The 26,215-nt window shown below is 34.8% G+C and overlaps 1 protein-coding gene across 5 annotated transcripts in view; it reads left to right on the plus strand.

Moving 5' to 3' along the window:
* The window catches only part of LOC131150521 (uncharacterized), a 110,666-nt gene extending 89,633 nt beyond the window's left edge, over positions 1-21,033 (plus strand). For 4 of the 5 annotated variants that reach the window (XM_058101281.1, XM_058101283.1, XM_058101284.1 and 1 more), the window contains 3 exons: positions 3,794-3,838; positions 9,708-9,782; positions 20,623-21,033. In XM_058101281.1, the coding sequence (XP_057957264.1) occupies positions 3,794-3,838; positions 9,708-9,782; positions 20,623-20,742 (240 nt within the window). In that variant the 3' untranslated portion in view covers positions 20,743-21,033. Of the gene's footprint in view, positions 1-1,250; positions 1,347-3,793; positions 3,839-9,707; positions 9,783-20,622 lie in introns of all 5 variants that reach the window. The other variant, XR_009135552.1, reaches the window with a different exon arrangement.
* The last annotated feature ends 5,182 nt before the right edge of the window (positions 21,034-26,215 follow it).

Below are 26,215 nucleotides of genomic sequence, written 5' to 3' on the forward strand. Positions count from 1 at the left end.
TCACATACCCTTGAGAAATTAGAGGTGTGAGACTTTTGTCTTTCGCAAGGCCTCCCAATCTTTAAAGGTTAGGTAAAAGGAACCCCCTAATAAAAAACTCAATAAGCAATTAATCCTCATTGGAATTGATGGAGGTTGTGTTTTCGCACACCTTTGGGGATCTTGAGGTGAGGGCAGCTTCTGTTTTTGCAGAGTTGCCCAATATATTTGCAGATTGGTAACTAAGGTAAAAAGGGAAGGATGTGAATCTTGATCATTTAATTTCGAAAGTGATCATAGGCTTATCAGGTACCATCCTTTGGACGAGTGTTAAGGGGTGCTAATACCTTCCCTTTGCATAACCGTACTTCTGGATCCGGCTTGGTAACGCAGACTATGGACTATAAGTTTCTTTGGACCTTGGAGTAGCTTAGAAACCAATAAACTGGTAGCATATTAAATAGGTGTTCTAACCTCACCTAGAGTTAAATAGGTTAGTGGAGACTCCCTTGGACCATATTTTGACCGATTTCTCACCACTTGCATTTCCCCTTATTTTAATTGAGTCCCATTTGGTTGAGGCGACACAGAGATTCGACCCCCATTTTTCGGGTTTTGACACCCTTTGGGACGTCACAACAAAATCCTTGGGAGGTCTAAAGCAGTCTCCTAGAACATCATTTGGTCCATTAGAGCCATAGTACTTGAGTTTGTGTGTGATAGATCACTTTGTATTTTATTGCCACTTCTAGTAGGGTTTCGCTTGTGTATGTGGATGACTTATGATTGCTGGCAATGATAGTCAAGGCTAAAGCATTTTTTATTGATTAAATTTCAAACCAAAGATTTAGGGCTGTTGAAATACATTATAGGAGTATTCAGATCTCATATCAGGATCATTTTGTCACAAAGGAACTGTCAAAAGAGTGAACATGCTTTACTGCCCAGTTCCTTGGTTCTATATTTGTTTCCTGTGTCTAATTTGGGTTTGTCAAAAAATTATTGTGTTCCCAATACAGGAATGTTGGACTGGATTTTGGAGAAAAATGTAATGTAGGTAGTTGGTTGGATACCTGATTGTCACTAGCCCTGTCATGTCATTTTTTTTTTATGGGGGTGTTTGTGTCAGTTTATGGAGAATCCCAGGCAGCTGTGCTGCTACTCTATTGGCAGGATTCTTTGGTATCTCAAGTACTTTTGTGGTAGGAGGCTTTATATTTAACTAAATCAGAAACTGTGAGCCTTTGACGTTGTGGGATACTGTGATGCAGATTGGGTTGGCTCGATTGAAGATACTGGATTTTGGTACCTGACACAACAAGAAACAAACTACAACAACGAGATACATCGTTAAAGCAGAATAATAAGTATGGCTCATACTACAAGTGATCTTTATGGATGAAATATCTTATGTTAGAGATATGTTTCTTGATATGGAAGCCTGTAAATATTTTTCTGTGATTTTCAAGCTGCTGTTTATATTACTAGCAACCAAGTGTTTCATGAGTGGACAAAGCATATTGAAGTTGATTGTTGTTTTGTGAGAGTATCATGATGAAGATGGCTGTTAGGACCCCATATGTGAATCTGTGGATCATTTAAGAGATGTTTTCACAATGCTTTATTTAACAAGTTGGGGCTTAGTAATAATGATATTCATACAACTACAGCTTGAGGGTGAGTGGTAAAATGGAGTATATAATTAGTAATTAGGTGGTGTATATGAGGGTATTTAAGCCCTTATCTTTTTATTATTAACATAAGGATGGCTGACTGGGAGCTAATTCCCAGGAATGCTGACTGCTATTTCGCCTTCTGATTGTCATTCTTGTGAGGGTGTTGTGATGAAGAAGATTGTTAGATTTGTGAAATCTTTGGATCATTTAAGAGCTATTTTTACAAGGCTTTATTTAACAATTTGGGACTAGGTGATAATGATATTCATACAACTACAGCTTGAGGGTGAGTGGTAAAAAATGGAGTATATTATTTGTAATTAGGTGGTGTATATTGGGGTATTTACACCCTTATCGTTTTATTATTAATATAAGGATGGCTGACCTGGAGCTGTATGTAATTCCCAGGAATGCTGACTGCCATGTCTCCTTCTGTCTTCTTGGTTTCTCTTCTTTTCTCCTTTTTCTTCCCTAATGGTAAGTTCTATATTTTCTTCATTAAATAGTCAATTTAATTCAGAGTTGTAACAATTGGTAAATCTATGATGAAATTGGGTCTTCAATGGGAACCTGTCAATATTTAATTGATTTTGTTTGCATATGGATGACTTAAAAGACATGAGGTTCGGGATGGATGTATATCCCCTTGATGACTTGTATTGGATCTGCGATGATTCATTTCTGGATTTTATGCAATTGGTATGGATTGCATGGAGTCTTGCTTCATGTCCTAGGCCGAGGTCAATATCCTATGGCTCTACATTATTTTAGAAATTGTTGCATGAAGAATTGACCCGGTTCCAGTTCATCCTTCCCTAGTTTTTGTTTCTATTTCTCAATTGTGATTAGTTGAGATTGGTTGTGATGGGTTGGAAAAATTTCAGAGATGTTCCTTGGTTGTGAAAATCTGATAGATTTTTGGCCCTGATCATCATAGGTCTGCATGTACACTTCTAAATGTGTGGAGTACCATGTTACATGGCTGAGAGACTCACTTGGAAACAAGTGCAATGGCAGTATAAACAAGGAAAATAATTATCTTTTTGCAATTTTTTTTCAGTTCCCTATAATACTTCTTTAATTTCCTCTATTATGTAGCCTCAAAATGAGTGATGGTGCCCATTGTACACACTGTGAAATAGATGCATCAGCTCATGCAGGTTATAATAGAACCGAAGTTAATGCTTTGATAATTCAGTCTTGTTCATGTGGCACGCATAGTAGTGCCCAGCACATGTACCCCAGCTCATGTGCCATATCAGTATCTGCTTCTTATCTCATTTGGAAACCATTTGTATGACATTGTCTTCATTTGTTCTTTAAACAAAAATGGATTGACAAAAGGAAAGGAAAATAAATGAAAAGTAAAAACAATTCCTTTCTCCTGTCTGGTGAAGGAAAGAGAAAATAGAGGAACTTCAAATGATTCAGGGATGTTTCATAGTCGAATAACATTATGTTATCCAGATATTGATAAGCAAAATATAGGAGAAACCCGTAATATGTGTTGCTTGTATCTCTTCTGTTCTTCCCTGAATATGCAGGTCAAGGTTCCATAAAGAATTTTTTTTAGCCTGAATTTGTAACAATTCTGCAACATGATTTATGTTTTATATCTAATTGGCTAATCGCTTTTATAAAAAAAAAGAAGAAGTAATTAGCTGATGGCTGGGCCATCTTTTTTTTTTTTTTCTGCATTGACTAGGATTTCACCTACTACATATTCATGCATGGCTGCGCCCATTGTAGTAGATATCATCACTCATTAATAATCCATTTTCTTCTGCATGCATGCTTGGATCCAATGGTCAAAAACTTATCTGTCATGTTCTTGAAAAGATAAATTGATTAGAAGCAGACTAGATGAAGCGCTGCTCTTACATATTTTTTAAGTAACACCGACAGCTGTGCATTTATCAAAGTCTCTGAATGTGTATCTCCTTCCCCTTTTTGTTGTTTGTGTGAGTATGTAGAGAGGAAATTTTAGTTTTTTTTCCCTTGCCTTTCTGCCTAGCATTGCATGCATGTGAGTGTCTATATATATATATATATATATATCATTTTTTGTTGACCACATGCCATTCGGATGTTGTATAATTTGGCAGTATTATTTTCTCAAAAATGAAATTTTTTTGCAGGCCTTGATCTCAAATGCTGATCAAGCTTTGCTGAGCAAGAACTTGGTAATTATGATCACCCCTTTTCCATTAGTTGCTCCTCCTTTAACTTCAAAGCGGGGTTCAGCTTTGTTCAAGTATGAACTTCAACAGAACTTTTTGGTGGGAAGTTTGGGGATTAGCTCAAATTATTGTTGTTGTTATTGTTAATATTTGAGAAAGAAGCTTTATTGAAACTAGCAAGGAGAATGGAATACAATAAAGGAGAATAGAGTTCCTCAAACATAACAAGAGGGAAAAAAATCTAGCATCATCTTAATAATGCACCCGGTCTCAGCTACATGCCTGCCCTTGAAACAGTCTGCAATAGAAGCTCAGAGAGAAACCAAATACTGCACTCTATTCGCAAAGATCTGTTGACAGTTTCTCTAAAAGAATTATAGCATTCCTTTCCAACCAAATTCCTCATAAAACAGCACGAAGTGCACACTCTACAGCCTCACACGATCCTTACCCTTTCCAAAACCAACAAAAGAAATATTCAAAGAGCTACTCCATTGACTTAAGGCAAACCACACTTCACCAAGAACTCCACCAAATAGCGTGTTCTACAATCCCCATGCAAAAGAACATTGAAGAAATGAATTAGAAGCATTGACTGAGCTACTCCCACACATGAGATACATATGTGGAGACTAAGCTTTAGGAAGCCTTCTTCTCTGCAGTGGACCATATCCAAGAAACTCTATTATAAGCCTTGTTAGGATCTAATTTGAACATACTACCCTTCCTATTTATTTAGTTAATATTTTTTTATGACGAACATTGTGCACCACGTTATCTGCAACTGAAATAGAATCCACCATCTCTAACTCTAGACTACTTTATGTTGAGATGCATAGGAGTATCAATTGGTTTTGATTTGAGCAAACTAAAAGCACCAAAGCTATCTCTTTTTTTCTCATAAAGACCAAATAATTAGAGTAGCATTGGGTAAAGCCAGATACAGAGACCACCGTACTAAATTTGTTGAACAAGGCTCGAGGAGATTGCTTAAGACCATAAATGGCCTTATGCAACTTGCAACTTTACCATTCTTCCTCTTAAGCAACATGTTAGGAGGTTGCTCCATGTATACCTCTTCCTGTAAATATTCATGCAAGAAAAGCATTCTTCCGATCCAAATGGTATAAGCACAAATCAAAATTAACAACCAATGAGATAAATACACGAACAGAATTTAGTCGATCATAGGAGAGAATGTTTCAAAAAAATCAATACCATGTGTTTGGTTGTACCCTTAGGCAAACAATTGAGTTGAGTAATAGGGAGAGAAAGTCTCAAAAAATTCAAAACGATATGTTTAGGTGTGCCTCTAGGCAAACAATTGAACCAAGCAATGGGAGAAAAAGTCTAAAAAAATTCAATACCATATGTTTGGTCGTGCCCTTAGGCAAACAATTGAGCCTTAAGTCATTTGATTGAGTTGTCAGGAAGATATTTGAAAGTTGTATGCCTAACAAAACCTAGCCAACCTCTTATCCTCCTAGTCCTATGTTCCTTTTACTGGTCAAGGCATCCATTTTTACATTCATTGCATGCTTCCACTAAGGGTTAGTAGATGCTTCAACATGTGAGGAAGAGATATAAACAATGGAAGTAAACAAAGCAAAAGAATGCATAGGACTAGGAAGGTAGAGAACTTAAACATAATGAGCGATAGAATGAGCAACTAAAGACTTATGAGAACATGCTCACATACCCTTTCTTTGAGCAATGGGCAAATCCAAGTCACATTGGGAAGCTGAAATAGTGATCGATATAAGAGGTGGCTACAGGATGGTAGCAATGTTTGTGTTTGCTTTCCATTTTTCATAAACCTTGAATTGTTTCTCTATGGATTTGGGGGAGGAGTAAAAATTTTTTGAGAGGGATAACGGTAGGAATATGATGATCGACATTGGGGGGGGGGGGGGGACCATAAATTGTTGACGAACTCAAAAGAAATTCTTCCAAGGATGACACAACACTAGAAATTAAATGTCCCCTAAAGAAGGTAACATCATATGCTGATCATAACATATATATCCTTTCTAAGTTCTCGAGTACCCAACAAAGACACATATAACAACATGAGGAAAAAACTTGCCCTAACTAGTATGAGGAACATGAACAAAACAAGTGCACCCAATGAAATGAGGCACAATAAAGAACATGGATATTTCTGGGTACACAATGGAGAAGGGAATTTGCCCCCCTAGAACACTAGAGGGCAGCCTTCTGGCAATAATCAAGTTGTGAGAGATGCATGAGCCCAAAAGGTTTTAGGAACAAGCATATGAAGGAGTACAGACCGTGCTGCTCCATTTGGAGGGGTATGTGTACATGATGTTTTATGAATAGTCACTTTTGCCAAGCAAAAAGAATAAAGCTCATTTTGAAAAAATTCATGTGCATTATTAGATCAAAAAATTGAACACCAATGCCAAATTGAGTTTTCATTTCCCTGTAGAATTGAGTAAGTACATTCACAAATTCAAACCTGTGTTTTAACAGATAGATTTAGGTCATACATAAAAAATCATCAACAAAGGACACAAACTATTGATGACCAGTCAAATTCTTGACTTTACACAAATCCCAAGTATCTGAATGAGTAAGAAAAATGATGACTTACTGTAAGACTCAACTTTACACGAAATGATGTCCTAATAAGTGTTGCCAACTAACATGCAGAATACTTAAAATGAGAAACAACTTTGGACATAGAAATTTTGTTGTTTTTGAAGGGATGGATGACCTAAACGAGCGTGCAATTGATCAAGAGAAACACAATGAATATAACTTGAGGAAGATGTATGACAAGAACTAGATCCATCACAACCACCGTTGAAATAGTACAGGCGTTCCTTCCTAAGCCCCCTGCCAATCTTGTTCTTCGTTTGATGATCATAAATACAACAATGAGAAGTGAAGAAGGTCAGAATAGTTATGAGATTTAGTTAATTGACAAACTGATAGCAGATTCAAGGGAAACGTAGGCACATATAACATGGAGGAAAGACAATAGAAGGACTTAAGAGAATATAGCGACAGTGAGGAATCGGCCTAGCTAAACCATTTGCAAGAGTACCTTGGAGGCTTAGGAAGAAAAGGGGGGACTACATATCATATGGGAGGAGGCATGAGAATCTATAGTTCAAGATGAGGAAGTTAAAGGGGCAAGAAGCCCAGCTCTACCTGAATGGGCCGCAGTAGCACTAGATGTAGAACACTGAGTTTGGAGTTGTTGAACCATGCAAACAAGATTGTTGAACCATGCAAACAAGATTGTTATACTCTTTTCAGGATACAGTAGATGATGTACTCAGCTCCATAGTGGAGTGGCTAGGTGCATTTTAAGTGTCAATAGTGGAATCACCCTTGGCAAGAGACTTATTGGCCCAAGCCGATTTCTCAAGGAGATCTCAATTGCGACTAGTAGTATGATTGTCCTTGTCACAATGTGTGCAAATGTGAGAGTTGTAATGATGAACCCATCATCCTAATACCCTGCTGCTGCCGCAATCACAACCGAGACCTGTTCCTCATCCTCCAAAACTTCCTCACCATAGTTAGAGACAGTAACTATGGGTGAATTAACATGGGGAGATGGTTGGAGAAGAACTCAGGCACTAGCACAAAACACTTCAAATATACAGAACTTAAAGCATTTCAGAACTTCAAGAGGCAGCTATGACCACAGAACTGAGGTAACGATATCTGAGGGAGAATTACTTAACCATGAAGAACAGGGTAGACCACAACAAAGCACTGCAGGCACTTAAACAACCTGCAGCAGCTATAGGCATTTTGGCTGGCACCAACTGGAAGTGAAGGCAGGCAAAAACAGTAGATGAGTAATCAAACACCAATTGAATCAAACCAGCAATTAATACAATATTGCGAGCAATCATTCACGAACGCACACGGCATCAAAACAGCATCATCAGCAAACCACATTCAAATTGCAACTGATACTAGCCTCTGGAATAGAGGAATAGCAACATCAGTACACTAGAAATAGAGTATAACTGACTTCATATCAGCAAACAACCATGAAAACACACAGCTTCCCACCAATAGTGCTGCACAACCTTACCAAGAAGAAGAGTGTCCCAATACGACTCTCAAACTAGCCAGAAAATCAGATTTGAAAACTGATTAGGGGAGGATAAGAAGAAAAACAAAAGATTATCAAAATCAGTTCAGATAAATCAGACTTAGAGGAGACCAACGCTCTAATACCATGTTGTAAAGTAAGAGGTGGAGGAGAGAAGAAGAGCAGAGAAGAAGAAGTGAAGAAGAGGAAAAATTAGGTGGCCCTGGAACCTATGTTACTGCTTGAGATCTTCCCTCTTATATATTAATAATAGAAAAAGGACTTAGGGACAAAAGTACTTTCACTCAAACAACCTAATCTCTAAAATAACATATTATTTTCTAACATAAGACCATAGATCGTCATACATCATTACTAAAATAACAAATTCTCTGCTATCGTATTCGATTATATATTAATAACAATAATGAAGAATTTAAGGACAAAAATACCCCCACTAAGACAACCTGATTACTAATCTAACATGGGACCACAGGTCTTCATACTCATTACAGTGATAGACATAGGCCATTTGACACAGAACTACAAGTTCCACCAAAAACTCCCATAAACCTTACATCTTCTTTTGAAGAAGACAAGAAGATGGTTTTCCATAAAATCCCATCCAAAAGCAAAATACTAAGCCAAAAGAATTTGACATTTAGAACTAGAGATCCAACTGAAGACTCCTCTGTGACCCTTTTATCTTCTTTACAATAACTCAACGGAGCTGGTTTTTCATATAAACGAATCTGCATATAATTAATTGCAAGCCAAATATCAACCCAACCTAATTTGTTTCATTTTGTGAAATAAAAAATTCAGAAGAAATAGCTAGGAGCTTGCAAAAGTTTTAGAAAAACACAATAATATTCATCTAGGGCTGCAAATGAACGATCTGTTCACAAACAGATCAAGTTGAGCTCATTAAGGTTTTGGTTTGAGCTCCAATTATAGCATGCTTGAAACCAGGCTCAAGCATAAATTTAGGCTCACTAGACTTGATGAGCTTAAACTAACTAGTTAAGATTCGTTTTGCTACACTCATGAACATATATTGTGCATTTATGTGCGAGCGTCTTTCTCACTCTCTCTCTCTCTACGTACATATATATATATATATATATATATATATATAACATTTATATAATATTACATTATTATTTTTTGTATAATATGCTCCATATATGAAACTCAATTTGAGCTTAAAAAACTCAACTCTTATGAGTCAAACCAAAACGAACTTGCATTTCTCAAGCTCAGACACCCAACAGTTCAGTTAGCTACTTTGCAGTCATATCTCAAAGAAATTCCACATGAAACAGAAGGTTGCTAGATGTCCAGACAGTTATTAGATGCTGAACTCAGAATTTGCACATGCTGACATGAACCTGCTATCCAATAAGGTTTTTCTATAAGAGGGGTTTGATCTTCTAGGGATACTTTGGTACCAAACTGATTGCATTGTTCTTAATAAAAATGGGCAGTGCAATGCACTGGGCTTGCATGAATTCAGGTTCTAGAGAGGTTGGGCTGCTATATGCAGCCTTAAAAAGTGTGAAAGGGTTCTTGAAAAAAAAAGGAGTGAAAAGGTTGCTGCTTTTTCTCTTATGCATACAAGGGCATCCTTCTGTTCGAAACTATTTCTGGTTCAGAGTTAATCTTATTAACATTTCCTGTCATTCAAGTTTGTACATTTCTCACCATTGTTGCTGTTGTTTATGTAGCAAGAAATAGAATGAACATGCTTGTACAATCTTATGATAAACTTTGTCTTGCTTTACATTTTTACAGGCACTGCTACGTTGTGATCTTCCACCATACATGGTCCCATTCACCACTGAAGATCTGATTTTTAAGAAACCAGAGGTTTGTATAGCACTGCGATGTACATGTTGTTTATGAGCACCACTCTTTCTGAATCTTTTCTGACACAGTTCTTGAAAGTTTATTGTTTTTGACCAAGCAATTATCTGTACAAATTTCTGCATCCCCAAATTATGACGTTTGGAGTTATCCAGTTTCAGTGTGAGCAATTGCCCCTTAATCAGGGTTTCTACATTAGTGGCTAGGTTTGGCAACAGACTAATTTCTGGGCTGTAAATGCTGGAATAAAGCTTGAAGATGTAACATGCTGTGAACTACTGTTTTTTTTTTTCAGTGCTGGTCGTGTCATGTGTCCTGAAAGGTATTCCACATATATGATAGACACATGACAAGCACATTTTGATATGGGGTCTATCACGTCATAATTTGGATGGGGATTAACTTGCAGCCTCTCTCTCTCTCTCTCTCTCTCTCTCTCTCTCTCGTTGCTGTGTACCCAAAATTCCTATTATTTTTTTTTCACCTTCTATAACTCCTAGAGTTGATTTCTTCTGGATAACCCCATTAAAGAGTTGTACAAATTGGACCCAGCAATAGGTATTTCCCTCTATTTATAATATAGCCAGGTGCATCATAATGATCACAATATTCTCACTTTGTTACTAATGTGGGTAATAGCACTGGATAACCAGTGTTACTTCAAGCTGGAGCATGGATATCATATGCTCCCATCTTGTTATTAATCAATTTAATCCAAGCACTCCCTAAAGCTTTTGTGAGTACATTAGCAAGTTGGTGTGCAGGACTTCACATGAGTGGTTTCTCCCTAACAAAATGACATTCAACTTTGATATGCTTTGTAGACACCCCATTTTTACCCAGGCCCAATATATGTATTACTATTATTATTATTATTATTGTTATTTTATTATTATTATTATTATTATTATTTTATTTATTCTTATTATTATTATTATTATTATTAATTTTCACTAATCTTCTTATTATTATTATTATTATTATTTTCTTTATTATTATTATTATTTTTCATTAGTATTATTAATATTACTTTTATTTTTATTTTTTACGTCTATTTTATTATTATTATTATTTATTATTTTCATTATTATTTTTATTATTTTTATTATCATTATTATTAGTATTTTTATTACTATTATTACTATTATCTTATTTATTATTATTATTATTATTTTTCATTAGTATTATTATTATTACTTTTTATTTTTATTTCATTTATATTGTTTATTATTTTCATTATTATTGACATTATTTTTAATTATTATTATTATTAGTATTTTTACCTTTATTATTACTATTATTATTATTATTTTATTTATTTATCTTTGTTATTACTATTATTATTATTATTATTTTATTATTATTTTTACCTTATTATTATTATTATTATTATTATTATTATTATTTCCTTATAACCATAATAGTAGTATATATTATTTCCAAAAAAAGAAAAATACCAAAAACCGAAAAAGGAAATGATTTTAGGGTTTTTTTTCAGAAATTATTTTTATAAGAGGGGGGGCGCCGCACAGCAAAAAAAAAAGAACCAAAGTAAAAAAAAAACTCCTTTTCTTCTCCTTCTTCTTCTTCGTCTTCTTCCCCGAACCCTTTGCCTCCGGGCAGCGCACACACACACAGCCGGGGTGGCGCTGCGCACAGCTCTGCAACTCCTCTACAACCTCCTCCATATCTTTCTCCACGACCACTCAACCCCACAGTGAGGTGCAACCATCCGCAAAGACTCTCTGCAACTCTCCTGCCGCCGCTGTCCAGCCATCCTCCGGGTCCTCCGCAACTCCGGCCGGCCACTACAGCCGAGAACTCCCTCAGTAAATCCCCCATCATCTGCAACCTCTCCAGTCTCTGGCAACACCATCACAACCCAGCTCCGGCAGCACCATCCGCTAACCCGAGCTCTGCTCCATCACACCGGCAGCAGGCCAGCAAACCCCGGCAACCCCCCTCTTGGCCAACACCAGCCAGACCTGCAGCCTTGCTGCAACCAGATCCCCCCTTTGCAACTGCTGCCGCTGCAACTATCCGAGAACTACACAGCAGCAGCAGCGTTCGTCTCCACTGGCAACACGAGCAGCCTCCCGGCAACCCCCCTTGGTGAGTTCCCAGCTTTACCCACAGCAGACCACCCGAGAGCATCACCACGCACAGCCGTGAACAAGACCTCCCTCAACACCACATCCTCATCGTCTCCCGGCTGTACCCCCCCCTCTGTAAGTCCCTGCACACGTACACATAACACACACACACTGAACACCCACACACACACACATACACGGAACCCCTACCCAGATTCCTGCACACAGCAGGCACTGCACATATAAGTTATTTACTATTATTATAGTAAGCCTTTTTTTTCTTTATGTTGTAATATTATTTATGTGTTTTAATGTTGTAATACTTTTTGTAATAGGTCTGTATTTATTTATGTTTTATTGTTAATATTTGAACGCAATTATTGCCTTGAATATTTATTTATGGTTTTTGTCGTGTTAATATTATAATATCTTAAGTGCAATGTATTTAGTTGGTTTGTATATTTATTCATGATTTCTTTGTTGATTTTGTAACATTGAATATGTAGTAGTCATTCTATTTGCTTGTATTATATTTAGGGTTTTTATCATTATTGTTAATTTCAATATGTAATATGTTAGTGTTTTAGGGTTTATTTTGTTGTCATTATAATATTCAATGTGTAATATATTTATCTTATTGGCTTATATGCTTATTTTCGGTTCTTTGTTTTTATTGTAATATTTAATGGGTAATATGTGCACCTTATTTGCTTGTATAATTATTTCGGGTTTTTATTTATTTATTGATATTGTGACATTTAATGGGTAATATATTTATCTTATTTGATTGTGTAATTATTTAGGGTTTTTTTTTTATTATTATTATTGTATTATTTAATGTGTAATGTGATTATTTCATTTATTTGCATAATTATTTAGGTTATTCTTGATCATTATTTTATTATTGCTCCCATCTTTATCATTTTATATTATTGCTTAAGCTTATTTGTTCCCATATTTATCCTTGCATATCTACATATTGATTTTAGAATTGATTGTTTCCATAATTTCATTACTTTGTTGTTATACTCATAATTGTGTAATTACATACTAATTTTAGAATTGATTTGTTTCCATATTGTATAGTTTACATTTTAATTGTAGGATTGATTTGTTTCTTTAATTATTTCCATATTGTATATATTTATATATATTGTTGTATTGTTATATTATTGTCGTATTGTTATATTGTTATTGTTGTAGTGAATATTCCTATAGTGTACATTGTTATATTGTTATATGGTGTATATGAGTGTAATGTTATATTAAGTATGTTGTTATATTTAGTATTCTTAGATCACACGTTCATATTAAGAATATTGGCATATTTCAGTACTATATTAAGTTTAGTATCTTATTCTATATTATTATTATTATTATTATGTTTTGTATTATTATTAGTGTATATTTTTTTTTAGTGTTCTAATATATATGGTATTGTTTTAGTATCTTTAGTATCTTCATATATATAGTATATGGTGTTTTATTGCTAATTATATGTATTGTGGTAGTTTAATATCTTAGTTTATTATCCTATTATCATATATTGAAACCTCCCAAAGAATTTGGTAAATATTTTGAATTATTTATGAAAAATCTATAAATTTTGAAAATAAATCTGGGAGCTATTTTTGTAAATTATTTTCGATTTTCTTTATCCCTATGATTTTATTGCGAGGGTATGAGCCTTCGGGCATCACGTACCCTAAGTTCTGAGGGAATATCTATATATATATATATATATTATCTTTATTTATTTATTATTTATTTATTTATTTATTTTTTACATGTACTTATAAATTCATAAAAAAAGGAGTAATTTAAAGAATTATTAGATTAACTTAGGGATAATTTTAAATTAATTAGGTACCGTTCGTAAGAACGGGCGCGTAGGGGGTGCTCGTACCTTCCCCTCACGTAACCGAACTCCCGAGCCTAATTCTGGTAATGTAGACCGATTCTACCCCTAACGGGGTAGTAATCATGTGTTCTAACCGCACTAAAGGTTAGTGGCGACTCCTACACCATATTTTTCTATGAAAATATTAAACTGATTTTAATTTCGCCGCCCGGGGCACACGCGCTCCCGGGACGCCGCGACATGCTTAATTGTCTCATGGATGACTAAATTGGAAGCAATCTGAATAGCAGCCTCATTATCACACATCAATTCCATAGGCTAAGATTGTCAAAACTCATGTTCTTCCAACATGTTCTTTAACCAAACCAATTCACGTGAGTGTGAGCCATGACCCTATGTTCAGACTTGGCACTTGAGGGCGACAATAGTTTGATTTTTTTTAGTCTTCTAGGATACCAACAAATACACAGTACCCAGTGTGGATTTCATGGTGGAGGGTGACCTGGCCTAATCTACATGGTGTGATCTTGATACTAATGATAGAGGCCTCTGCTTGGTGCACCTTTAAGGCGTCACCAGATAAGAATGATAGCATCTCAGTGGCACGTTTGAGAAATCGAGGAATTGGCTCACTACACTTGTTAAAAAAGAAATTTTTGGTTGTGTGATTGTAAGATGATTTAACTTCTCAACAAGTCTCCAATATCATCCCAGGTGAGCCAACAAATCACCCTTGGCGAGTTTGGGTCTCAACAGCCTAGTCTTACAAAAAAATCTAGGGTGTACCTCCTTCGTAAGAATACATTCCTGTATTAGATCGAGCTACTTCTATACCCAAGAAGTATTTTATCGGACCTAAATCTTTACTCTGAAACTTTGTAGTAACTGCTTAACTCTTTGAATACCCATACCATCATTACCAACAATTAGAATGCCTTTGTGTACATAGTCAACAAAATCTTACAGGCGACAATGTGGTGATAGAATATAGAGTGATCTACCACACATTGTTATCAAGAATGATCGCATTGTACCTATCAAACCATGCTTTGGAGCTTGCTTTAGACCATATAATGAATTCTTTAGATGACACTAATGCTCATGGTTTTAAATAACAGCCGCGACCGTTACGTATCGGTTTTTTGGGTTACCGATACTATTACACACTGTGAAATCGGTAGGAAGAAAAATCATGGCTGTAGCGGCTGTTATTGACCGCGACCGTTACGTAAAGGTTGCTACGGCCGTTACGTAACTGCTACAGGACTGTTACACCAAAAAAAATTTTATTTTTAACTTTTTCTTCTCACGTCTTCCCTCTTTTTCATAAATCATTCTCAATATACCATGTGGTGTGAGGGGGAAAAGATTATAATGAGGATGACAATGATACAAAATTTACTATTTCTTTAAATACTCACAAGAGATGCATTAATTAACAATTTGAAAATACTAACTTGTTTGGAAAATATTTTATTTTGATAATATTAGTAATGTGATATTTATGTTCTATATTTTTCCACTTCAACCTTCTTTCTTTTCTAGGTATTTTATATATGTATTATTTGTATGTCTTATGTGTCTAATAGATTAATGGAGTGTATAATGTATTTTGTTTTATTAATTAATTTAGCACACACAAGAATTTATCACAAATAAGAACAATGAGAAGTATAAATATGCACACACACGTAATTTTTCTATCAATGGTGGTTTAAAACAAATGTAAACTTGTTGCCCTTACCAAATAACTTAGTTACTCGAACTAAAAGATCCAAAATACACTAATTGTCTTTCTAAGAAGGGCGAAAAACTTAAAACATGCAAGTATGCTGATATGCACAAGGTTGTGCATGCTTCAAAACAATTCGCGGCCATTACACCCGCTTCCCATTATGTAAAATCCACTACTCCCGCTTCCCATTACACCTGTTACCGTTACGTTATGCTACCCTCTACCGCGATTTAAAACCATGCTAATGCTTCACCTCAACAACAAACCGAGGTGGTGATTTTCTTCATGAGTTATATGCAGTGTATGTTTTTTCTAATCCTAGGTGGTTTTAGGGGAGATTTTAATGTGGTAAGACTCCCTGAGGAAAACGGAGGGGGGGGGGGTATTTTTCTTCTAGTATGAAGAATTTTGATAGCTTTATTATTGATTGTGGGTTGAGGGATTTTCTTTTCGGGTAATGCTTTATTTTCTTGGGTGGGGATAAAGAGATAGCTGGTTGTTTAGGTTGGTTCTTGTTTTCTAGCAAGTGGGAGGATGAGTTTCCTAATCTTTCTTAGTCAATTTTATCTAGGCAAGTGTCAGATCATTTCTTTATTCGACTAGATTTAGCAAGTTCAAGTTGGGGGCCAACTTTGTTTAGATTTGAAAACATGTGGCTTGGTCATAAGTTTTTCATCTTTGGCTAAGAATGTTTGGAGTGAGAAAGTTGAGAAGGGTTGGGAAGGATTTAGGTTTATGAAAAAATTAAATAGCCTAAAAGAAGAGTTGAAAGTATGGATATTGAAGGTTTTGTGGTCTTTAGGGTGAAGAAAGACAATATTTTAGGTGAGGTTAATTTGTTGGATAGGAAAGAGGAAGAGCGAGTGATGTAGGACAAGAAGCAGGACCTCAGGAAGATCCTTGCTGGAGAATATAGGGTTAAGGAATTGTTGGGTTAAGTTAGCAGTTTATTGTATATTTAATTTAAATAGTATAGTATGATGTATATTTTGGGGGCTTGTTTGTAGTATTTGTGTATTCTAGGATATGCTAGTAACATAATTTAATTTTAGGAGTTTATGTGTAATTTTCATAGGAAGAGGCTTTCGTACAAATAGTGTGTGAAAGCCATGTTATAGCAGTTGTTGATGAATTTGAATTGAAAGTGAACGTGTGTTTCCCCCTTCCTTCTTCTCTTCCAATTTCTCTCTGGCTGAAGAACCTTGATGCTGCCCCTGCATCAAGTAATCTTTTTGGAATGTGTTAAGGTGAAGAGGCTACAAAAAGTGATTAATGGTTAAAGGAGGTGATTTTTAGGGAATTAAGGAGTTGGAGGCAAAAATGAAGTTTAAGTGGGTGAAGGAAGGTTGCTGCAATTCTAATTTTTTTTCCATAATTTTGCTTCTGGTAGGAGGAGAAATATGATTACAAGGTTGGAATTGAAGGGATGAGAGGTCATTACTGATTCTTCTTTGATCATTGAGGAGATTATTGACGTTTTTTTTTTTTGCTAATTTTTTTATTAAGGGGGATCTTTGTAGGCTTGTGTGTGAGATGCTGGATCAGAGCCCTATTTGTAGTGACCAGATGAGGTGGTTGGAGTGGCCTTTTGAGGAAAGTGAGGTTAAGGCAATTGTGTTTGAGATGGAAAGGGATAAGGTGTTGGGTTAAGATGGGTTTAGTATGGGTTTCTTCCAACATTTTTGGGATATTGTTAAGGGGATTCAACGAATTTCCTTTTTAATGGGATTTTAGGAAAATTATTAATTCAACTTTTATCGCTTTTGTTCTTAAGAAGAGTAGGTCAAAGTTGAAGATTTTTAGGCATGTCAATTTTGTGACTAGTGTATATATGATTATACCTAAGGCTTTATCTGAGAAGCTAAGTTTTGAAATACGTGATACTATTTCAGAGTCTCAAAGTGCTCTTGTGGGGAATAGGCAGATTTTGGATGCTATTTTAGTGAGTATTATATATATGATCATTGCTAAGATTTTATCTAAGAGGCTAAGTTTTGTGATAGGTGATACTATTTTGGAGTCTCAAAGTGCTCTTGTGGGGAATAGGCAGATTTTGGATGCTCTTTTAGTAGCAAATGAGGTTGTTAAGGATGTTCGTAGAATGAGAAATTAAGGGGTGGTTTTGAAGGTAGACTTTGAAAAGGCTTGTGATCAAGTAAGTTGGAACTTCCTTGATGATATTTTTTCAGAGAGGGGTTTAGTCTAAGATAGTAAGATGGAGATCTTGGATCAGGGAGGCGTTTATCTAATGCTTTTTTTTTCCCCGTCTATTATTAATGGAGAGCCTGAATCTTGGTTTAGGGCTTCCAGTGGGGTGGCAGGGTTAGCCAAGGAGATTCCCTCTCCTTTTTTGTTTGTTTTTGTTGTAGATGTTCTGGGTAGATTGGTTTGTAGAGCTATAAATAGAGGTTTTGTGAGAGGGATTAAGGTGGGAAGTGAGGGGGTTGTGGTTTCTTATTTTCAGTTGCTGATGATACTATTTTCTTTTTATAATATCATAGGGAGTCTCTTTTAGATGTGTTACTATTTTTTAACTGTTTAAGAAGATTTCTAGTTTAAAAATTAATTTGAGGAAGAGTGGGTTAGCCTGTATTAATTTGGATATCTCTAGATCTTTGGAATTGTTCTCTTTAGTTGGGTGTGGTATTCTCGATTGGCCTTTGATTTATTTACGTGTGCCTCTAGGTGATAATCCTAGATCAATTGGGTTTTGGAACCCTATGGTGGACATGGTGTCTAAAATGTTTGATGGGAAAGGTGCTTTATTTTCTTTAGGTGGGCTTATTACACTCAGCTTGTCTTGCTAGTATTCCTCTTTACTTCTTGTCTACCTTTAGAATACCTATGAGAGTAGCTAGTGGTATTGAGAAGATATGAAGTATTTTCTTTGGTCCGGAGTGGGGGAGAATAAAGTTCATTTGGTTAGTTGGAAGCTTGTCTATAGGTCTAAAAAGGAGGGGGGTTTGGGTCTTGGTAAGTTGGTATCTAAGAACATTGCTTTAATGGGTAAATGGTTGTGGCATTTTCCCTTTAGGAATCTTCCCTTTTGCAAAAGTTATTAAGAGTAAATTTGGTTTGCAGGGTGATGGGTGGGATGCTAATTTGGGGTTGAGATGCTCTTGTGGAAGTCCTCGGAAGGATATTTTACAATTATATTCTATTTTTATTCCTTGCACAATTTTTATTGTTGGTAATGGGTGTCATGTTTGTTTTTTGGGAATCATCTGGTTGGAGGTTTCTTCACTTTGCTCATCTCTTCCCCGTTTGTTTAGATTGTCCTCTTTGCGCAATGATTCTATTTATTCATTCTTTATTTTTAATGGGGCTGGTTTCTACTAGGATTTCCATTTAGGTAGGGCTCTTCGTGGTAGGGAGGTTTTGGAGCTTGCCTCCTTTTTGAGTTTGTTGGATGGTTGACTCCTTTTTGAGAAGAGAGACTATCGTCCTTGGTTCTTGATTTTCCTGGGGAGTACTCTTGTAATTCTTTCTTTGAGTACTTAACCAAAAATAACTAGTCTTTCCTGCTTCAGAGATCCATTTGGAAGGTTAAAGTCCTCTCCCCTGTGAGACAAAGGCTTTTATGTGGTTGGTTGTTCTTGATAGTGAACACGAACAATCTATTTCAAAATCTGCTCCTTTTCTTGGGGGTTTAGAATAATATTTTAGGCTTATTTTGAGAGAATTTGACGTGTCCGGAATTGGCGGAGGATTTGTTGGCTCTCTATTTTACAGGTTTTGGAAGGGGTAAAAATGCTCCGGCATTATGGAGGTGTGCACTTTTTCAGTTTGGAGTTTTGCGGGGCAGTTGGTTGGAAAGGAATGCTCGTGTTTTTACGAGGAATAGTATGTCTTTGATTATGCTTTGGGATAGAATTAAGTGTTTGGCTTGTGGGTTTTTTTGCAGCTGGATGTTTCAAAGGGTTTTCATTTTCTTTTCTACAGCAACTGGTTGGCTCTGGCTGTGCTGTTTTTTATTTTTTATTTTTATTTTTTCATTTTTTTGTATCTTTTAAGCGGATTTCTTTTGCTTCTTCTTGTACTTCTTCTTCTTAATTAATTATTCTTTTCTATCAAAAAAATTCTGTGGATAAATCTCAAATTTGTTACCTTTTTCTTATTTTTCACTTCTATGTTAAAGCCTTCTTGGTTTTCATTGAATAGCTTACTAGAGTAACCTCACCGTCTTTGTTTATGTTGTGTTCTTTAAATAAAACACTATCATCCTCATTTTCAATACATCTGATATTACCCAAGTCATTGCTCTTTCTTTCTCTAGCTTTGGCAAATTTAAACATCTTTTTCCCATTCTTTTGTATTTAGTCTAGTATATAAATGATTACATGCTTTATGTTTACCTTGCTAATGACTTTTTTTTTTTTTTAAATCTTTTCTTGCCTCTTCATACTTTTCAAAGTTTTTCGTATTTCTTTACACTTGTCCTGTCTTAAATTGCATCCTTTTTGTCTTGAATGTGATTCTTTTTGTCTTTATGATTTTTGGGCATCTTGATCTCGCACCGGCTCTGTTTACTAGTTGATTTGCCTAAAGCCTCTTTTGTTATCTTCCTAATAGAACTTGCTGTCCAAAGGACATTATGTGTAGTTTTAAGCCTAATAATTATAATGAAACATATATCATAATACAGTAGTCTAAGAGAAGGCACCACACTATCACCAACATAAGAGTACAATGCATCAAGAACCATTAGGTCAACTTGAACTAGTTGGAATTGCTATTGTATTTCATGGTTCTCGCTATCAGCTGTTAAAATGCATTTTGGAAAAGGGAATTGAAAAAAAAAAAAAAAATTGTTCTTAGGCCACAGATTTACTTCTTTGCAATGGTAGGGGAAGGGTTAGCCTCACCTTGCTTTTATACGGAGAGGCTGTTTCCTTGGACTCAAACCAATGACCTCAGTCACTAAGGAGCAACCTTACCGATTGATTGATGTAAGGCCCACCGTCTTGGGAAAGGAATAAAATAAATTCAAATTATTCATAACCAATATTAACCATGGGTACGTGTTTTCAATGTGCTAGTGCAGCTTCTAGTTTGAAATAGGACTTGATTTTCATTGTGATGAAATTGGATTGAGAAATGTTGCATATATTTATTTGAAGGCTAAAATCTTGAACTTGATTTGGATGGATATAGGACAACGGAGAAAAGTTTATGAGCCTCTTGACAGCCATCGGTGCTTATGCTGAAGGATTTTCAGCGGATCCGATCATCAGAAGGGCTTTGTATTTATGGAAGAAGGTTGGAACGCAGTGATTCTAGTGGAAGAAGCAATCCCTCCAGCATTGAGCACAGCACCTTCAATTTGGTGTATTCTTCTTTCTCCTAGTCTTGTTCTGCAGTATGGCTCCAACGATTGCTGGAGTACTGTTCAAGTTCAAACTGGCTAGCAAATGGATGCAAGTTTGTTAGTGTGCTGCCTTTTCTTTTTATTGTTTTTTGTCCAGAACATTGAAAAAAAAAAAAAAAAAATCATGGTGAAACTTGTATAGTTTGTAGATAGTAACCTTCAGACTTGCATTCTAATTATGATTATCCTTGTGTTTTTCACCCTTCTTGGCCATGCTTGTGGTTTCTTAAGGTTCTTTTTCGAAGGTAGAAAAAGTGTGCAAAAGAATAAAAATGGAGGAATTTATTTTTTTTCTCATTTACTTATTAGAAAAGAAAATGATATTTATATGTATGTATATGTGTATATATGTTTTACATGTTATTAACTTTTTTCCCTGAAATTTTAAATCATATTTAAACAATTGCTTATCACATTATTTGATATGGGGAGAAAATTTAATCAGAATTAGACTTTTATCCTTTTCATCTCACAAATTTCTTAATATAATTGAATTCTAATTGAAAAAAACAAAATAAGAAAAAAACATTTTTCCAATCGAATGGTTCGCTGTGTTGGTTAAGGGAGTGAGAGGGCTTTACATCCTTCTGCAGTTAAACCATATGCTTAGTTTAATCGCAGATGCAGTATAATAATAATAATAATGATTATGATAACAATTTGTTATTGAAAAACAATTTGTAAATCCATTGAAAGAGTTGAGTGGGTATACATGGGAGATAGGAAGGATGGTATAATCACGTTAACAATTAAAGGGGAAAAAAAATAAAATGACCACAAAAATTATGAAAGAGTTTGATAAAATATAATGTAATATTTACATTACCTAAGCAATTTCAATTTTGTATTAGTTTCATTCCTCTCTTGATTTCTTTACTGCTTTAATTTTATTCTGCAAATCAAATGGGAGATGAGAATCTGATCATGAATATCAATGCCTGTGGCTATAAGTGATCATGAAAATTGATGCTCATAACAAAAAATTCTAAGCATAACTCAAAAACAACCAACATGATTGATTCATCATCAAAACAAATAACTGCAATCTACCCTTCTCTAGCTATTGATCTAGGAACTCTGAATTTGTTTTGTTTCGTAAAAATGATTCGACTCTATAGCACAAGTGATTTGAGTTGCAATATGTTTAGAATGATTGTTTCTACCTCCAAATATAAAGATCATTCCTTACTCTCCATGCATGGTATAGAGCAACAGACCGCATAAGCTTGTATTCTTTTTTTTTTTTTAAATCTCATACTTATTGTTTCCCATAATGGCTAGTTTGTCCATGCTTCTTGAAGATTTAAATTTGAGCAAGTTGCTAAGTAGCCTTGTTTTAGAGGTAGACACAAAAATAAATGATCACTAGTTTTAGGGAGAATAGAAAATCTTGAAAAATATAAAGGAGGAAAAGACATTTATAAACTTGTTAGAGTTAGGAAAAAAATGCAAAGATTTAGGTGATGTAAAATGTATAAAGGATGAGAATGATAATGTTTTAATTAGAGTAGAAGACATGAAAATGGTGAAGATATTTTGATAAGTTATTTAATGAAAATCAAAATGAAAGATTGAATTTGGAAGTGAAAAATGAGGAGAAGACTAAAAATAAGAGATTTATTCATAAAATTTGAGTCCTTGAAGTTAAGATGACATTAAAAAAAGATGAAAGGTGAGAAATCTATTGGACCGAATAAAATACCAATTGAAGTTTGAAATATTCAGGGGATAAAGGAAATACTTGGTTAACTATTTTATTCAACACTATTATAAAAACTAAGAAAATGATAGAAGAATGGAGGAAAAGTACGTTAGTACCTTTGTACAAAAATAAAGGTGATATTTAAAACTGTAATAACTATTGTAGAATTAAGAATACGAGTTATAAGATAAAATTATGGGAAAAGGGCAATTGAGCGTAGAATAAGACTAGAAATGAAGGTTTCAGAAAATTAATTTGGTTTTATACTTGGAAGATCAACAACAGAATCTATTTATCTTTTAAGAAGTTTAATGGAAAAGTTTATGAAAAAGAAGAGGGACCTACATATGATTTTATTATCCTAGAAAAAGTATATGATATAATACTTAGGGAAGTTCTTTGGTTGGTCTTAGAAAAGAATGGGATTTGCAGTTGATATACTGAAATCATTAAGGATATGTCATTAAGTACATATATGATAGAATAGTGACTAGTGTTAAGACTCTAGGAGGGGAATTTAAATATTTTCCAATCACAATGGGGTGTACAGTAAGGTTCTAGTTTGAGTCCTTGTCTTTTTTACTTTAGTAATTGATGAACTCACTAGAAATATCCAAAATTAGATATCTTGATGTGTGTCATTTGCAGATGATCGTCTTGATTGATAATAGTAAGAGCTTAGTGGAATCTAAGTTAGAACTTTAGAGAACCATATTAGAGTCTAAAGGGTTTAGGATAAGTAGGAATAAAACATAATATATGAAATGTGATTTCAGTAATGTAAGGAGTAGAAATGAAGAGAAGATTAAAATTGATAATCAAGAGATTAGTAGCACTAACAGATTTAGATATTTTGTATCTATTATGCAAGCTAAAGAGGAAATCGAAAAAGATGTAGTACATAGAATTATAATAGGTTAGGTAAAATAGAAGAATGCGTCAAGTGTGTTGTGTCACTGTAGAATATCCTTAAAATAAAAAAAAAAAAGTTTTATAAGATGGCTATAAAACTAACTATATGGTATGGTTTAGAATGTTGGAAAACTAAGAAACAACATTTACAAAAACTAAAAGTTACTAAAATGCAAATGTTAAGGTGAATGAGTGATTTTACATTAAAAGATAAAGTAAAAAACGAGCATATACACAATAATTTAGGCATAACACCAATTGAAAACAAGATAAGGGAGGAGCAACTTAGATTGTTTGAGCATTTGAAACGTAAATCTAGTAGAGCACTTGTGAGAAGAAGTGAGTTAATTATTTGTTTTTGACATGATTAGAGGTGGGGATAGACCTAAAATAACTTGAAATAAGATAATGAGAAAGGATTTAATAGCCTTTAATATAATAGAGAAAAACGTTCTCAATCAAGTGAATTTGTAAAAAAGGATTCATGTAACTAACTCCACCTAGTGGGACTTAAGGCTTGTTGTTGTTGTTATTTAGTTTCAAGGAATAGTCCATAAAGTATGTAGTTGTTATTAGTACTTTTCCCCATTTGACAAGCCTCACCAAAGTGCTAAGTTTATTAGCCATGCCACAAAGTTGTGTTTAGGAATATTTTGCTCGAATAATAGAATATTAAACCATGGCACAATTTTTTTTTTTTCCTCTTATACTTTCCCAAGTAGGAATAAAGGTAAAAGACACAAAAGAAGTCAATTTCCAAATGATCTTATCCTCCACTTCAATTTTAGGATAGAAATTTAATCAATCTTTAAACTAAGGAAGATATGCTTATTGTTTCTATTCTAGGTAATTCCCAAGAACTTGCATTAGTAATGGACTTAATTGTTGAATTTATTTGAACTTCCAAGGGACCATAATGATGTATTAGTGGGATTTTTTTTATGCCAATTATCATCAGAGAGAGAGAGAGAGAGAGAGATTTTACCATTTCAAATCTTGCATATTATATTTGGATATGAAAATTGTAATGCCCCGAACCTGAAACTAGGGTCCAGAGTGTTATTTGAAATATACCTCTCATACCATTTGACAATGCCCCGAACCCACCTAGTGGGGCCCGGGTGCCACGTGTTCCATTTACCTTAACTTGGCTCTATATTAGTTACATAGCAGAAATAATAACAATTCCTCAATAAATTATACCAGAGTTTCTACATCTAGATACATCTCAAAACATAACCCAGCATCCAGTATTAACAAACATCCATATACATCTTTGAAAATATAAACAAACCCAAAAGAGAATATACATATCCAACAGTCCATACCCTCTCTCTCTCACTAAAAAATGCTACAACAGCCCGAGCTCTCTAAGTTCGATCCCGCGAAGGTCCTGAAAAGATGAAATTCAACTATCGTGTAAGACACATCTAAGTAAGGATGGACTACATTAAATCTGTGTGTGATAATCATGAGGTTTAAGTACAACATATGTATATATTCATTATTTTCAAATGAAACCACAATTATGAAATCATTCTCTATTCCTAGCCAAACACAAGTAAGGTATTTTCCCAATGAAAGTTCCCAAGGATAGGGGTGATTACCCACTCATACAAGTAGCACTCCTCTGTTCTGATACCTGAAGCAACCTACGGTCACAACTGAAGTATATCAGGGCACTTACTTTACTCAGTAAGCCCTCAGGTGATTAGTTTATTTCATACTCACATATTCACACAAAGGTTTACTGGTAGAAGTTTTCGAGAATAGGGAAGATTACTTGCCCATACAAGTAGCTTCCTTTTACCCTAATATGCTATGTAGCCTAACTAATATAGTTACATCTGATACCTATCAAGGTATTCGCCTTTCTCAACAAGCTCTTAGGTGGAGTGTATATTTCGCCTCAAATAGACATAATACTACTATATTTAATATTGATAATACCTTACCACATTACTCTTTATGCTGTTATCACTGTGTCATTCATTACATTCACATTCATATTCTGCATTTCTCATTTCTGTATTCATGTCTGCTTTCACATATTCCATTTTCATATAATTCTCATTTGTGGTTCTTATATCCGTTGTTCCCATATCTACCATTTCCCTATCCGTTGTACTCATATTATCCATGGTTAAAATTACAATTATGCGTTTAGAATCCTTTATACCAGTGATAAATCATAGTTATGCTTCCTCCCCACGACGTGTTGTGCGGCCTGAAGGCTAGACTTAACCCTGGTTGGCCCTCTAGAGTTAAATCAATCACATTCTACAGTCTGTAGGTCCGATTGGTTGTTCTCACACTAGTCTAGACTCCAGGGGGACACTACCCTTCCCCAGCACAATCGACCATCCCATCTCCACACTCTATCTAAGACGTGTGGGTGCACTAGTGCTATCATACATATCCGCAACAGTACTGTGCCCTTTTCTGGTCCACCGAAGTTCTCAAACCATACATTGTAATTTAATATTATCAAACACATGCAAAATAAATCAAATCACATTTAAATTCTCAATGTTTTTCCAGTATTTTCTGCATCTCATATACATATCATATTTTGACACAAAAACTTCATTTTACTCATGCCACACAATTTAACAACATATTTCATATGTTTACTGTAAAATAAGCCAAACCACATTCATCATTCATATACTGAAAGTATACATTTAATTTTTTACACAATTATCCAGAAAATCTGTCATTTTAACTTTCCATTTTCGCAAATAATATCTAGTAGCACAGCCCTA

Source organism: Malania oleifera, chromosome 3 (assembly GCF_029873635.1).
Source record: "Malania oleifera isolate guangnan ecotype guangnan chromosome 3, ASM2987363v1, whole genome shotgun sequence".
Lineage (NCBI taxonomy): Eukaryota > Viridiplantae > Streptophyta > Magnoliopsida > Santalales > Ximeniaceae > Malania > Malania oleifera.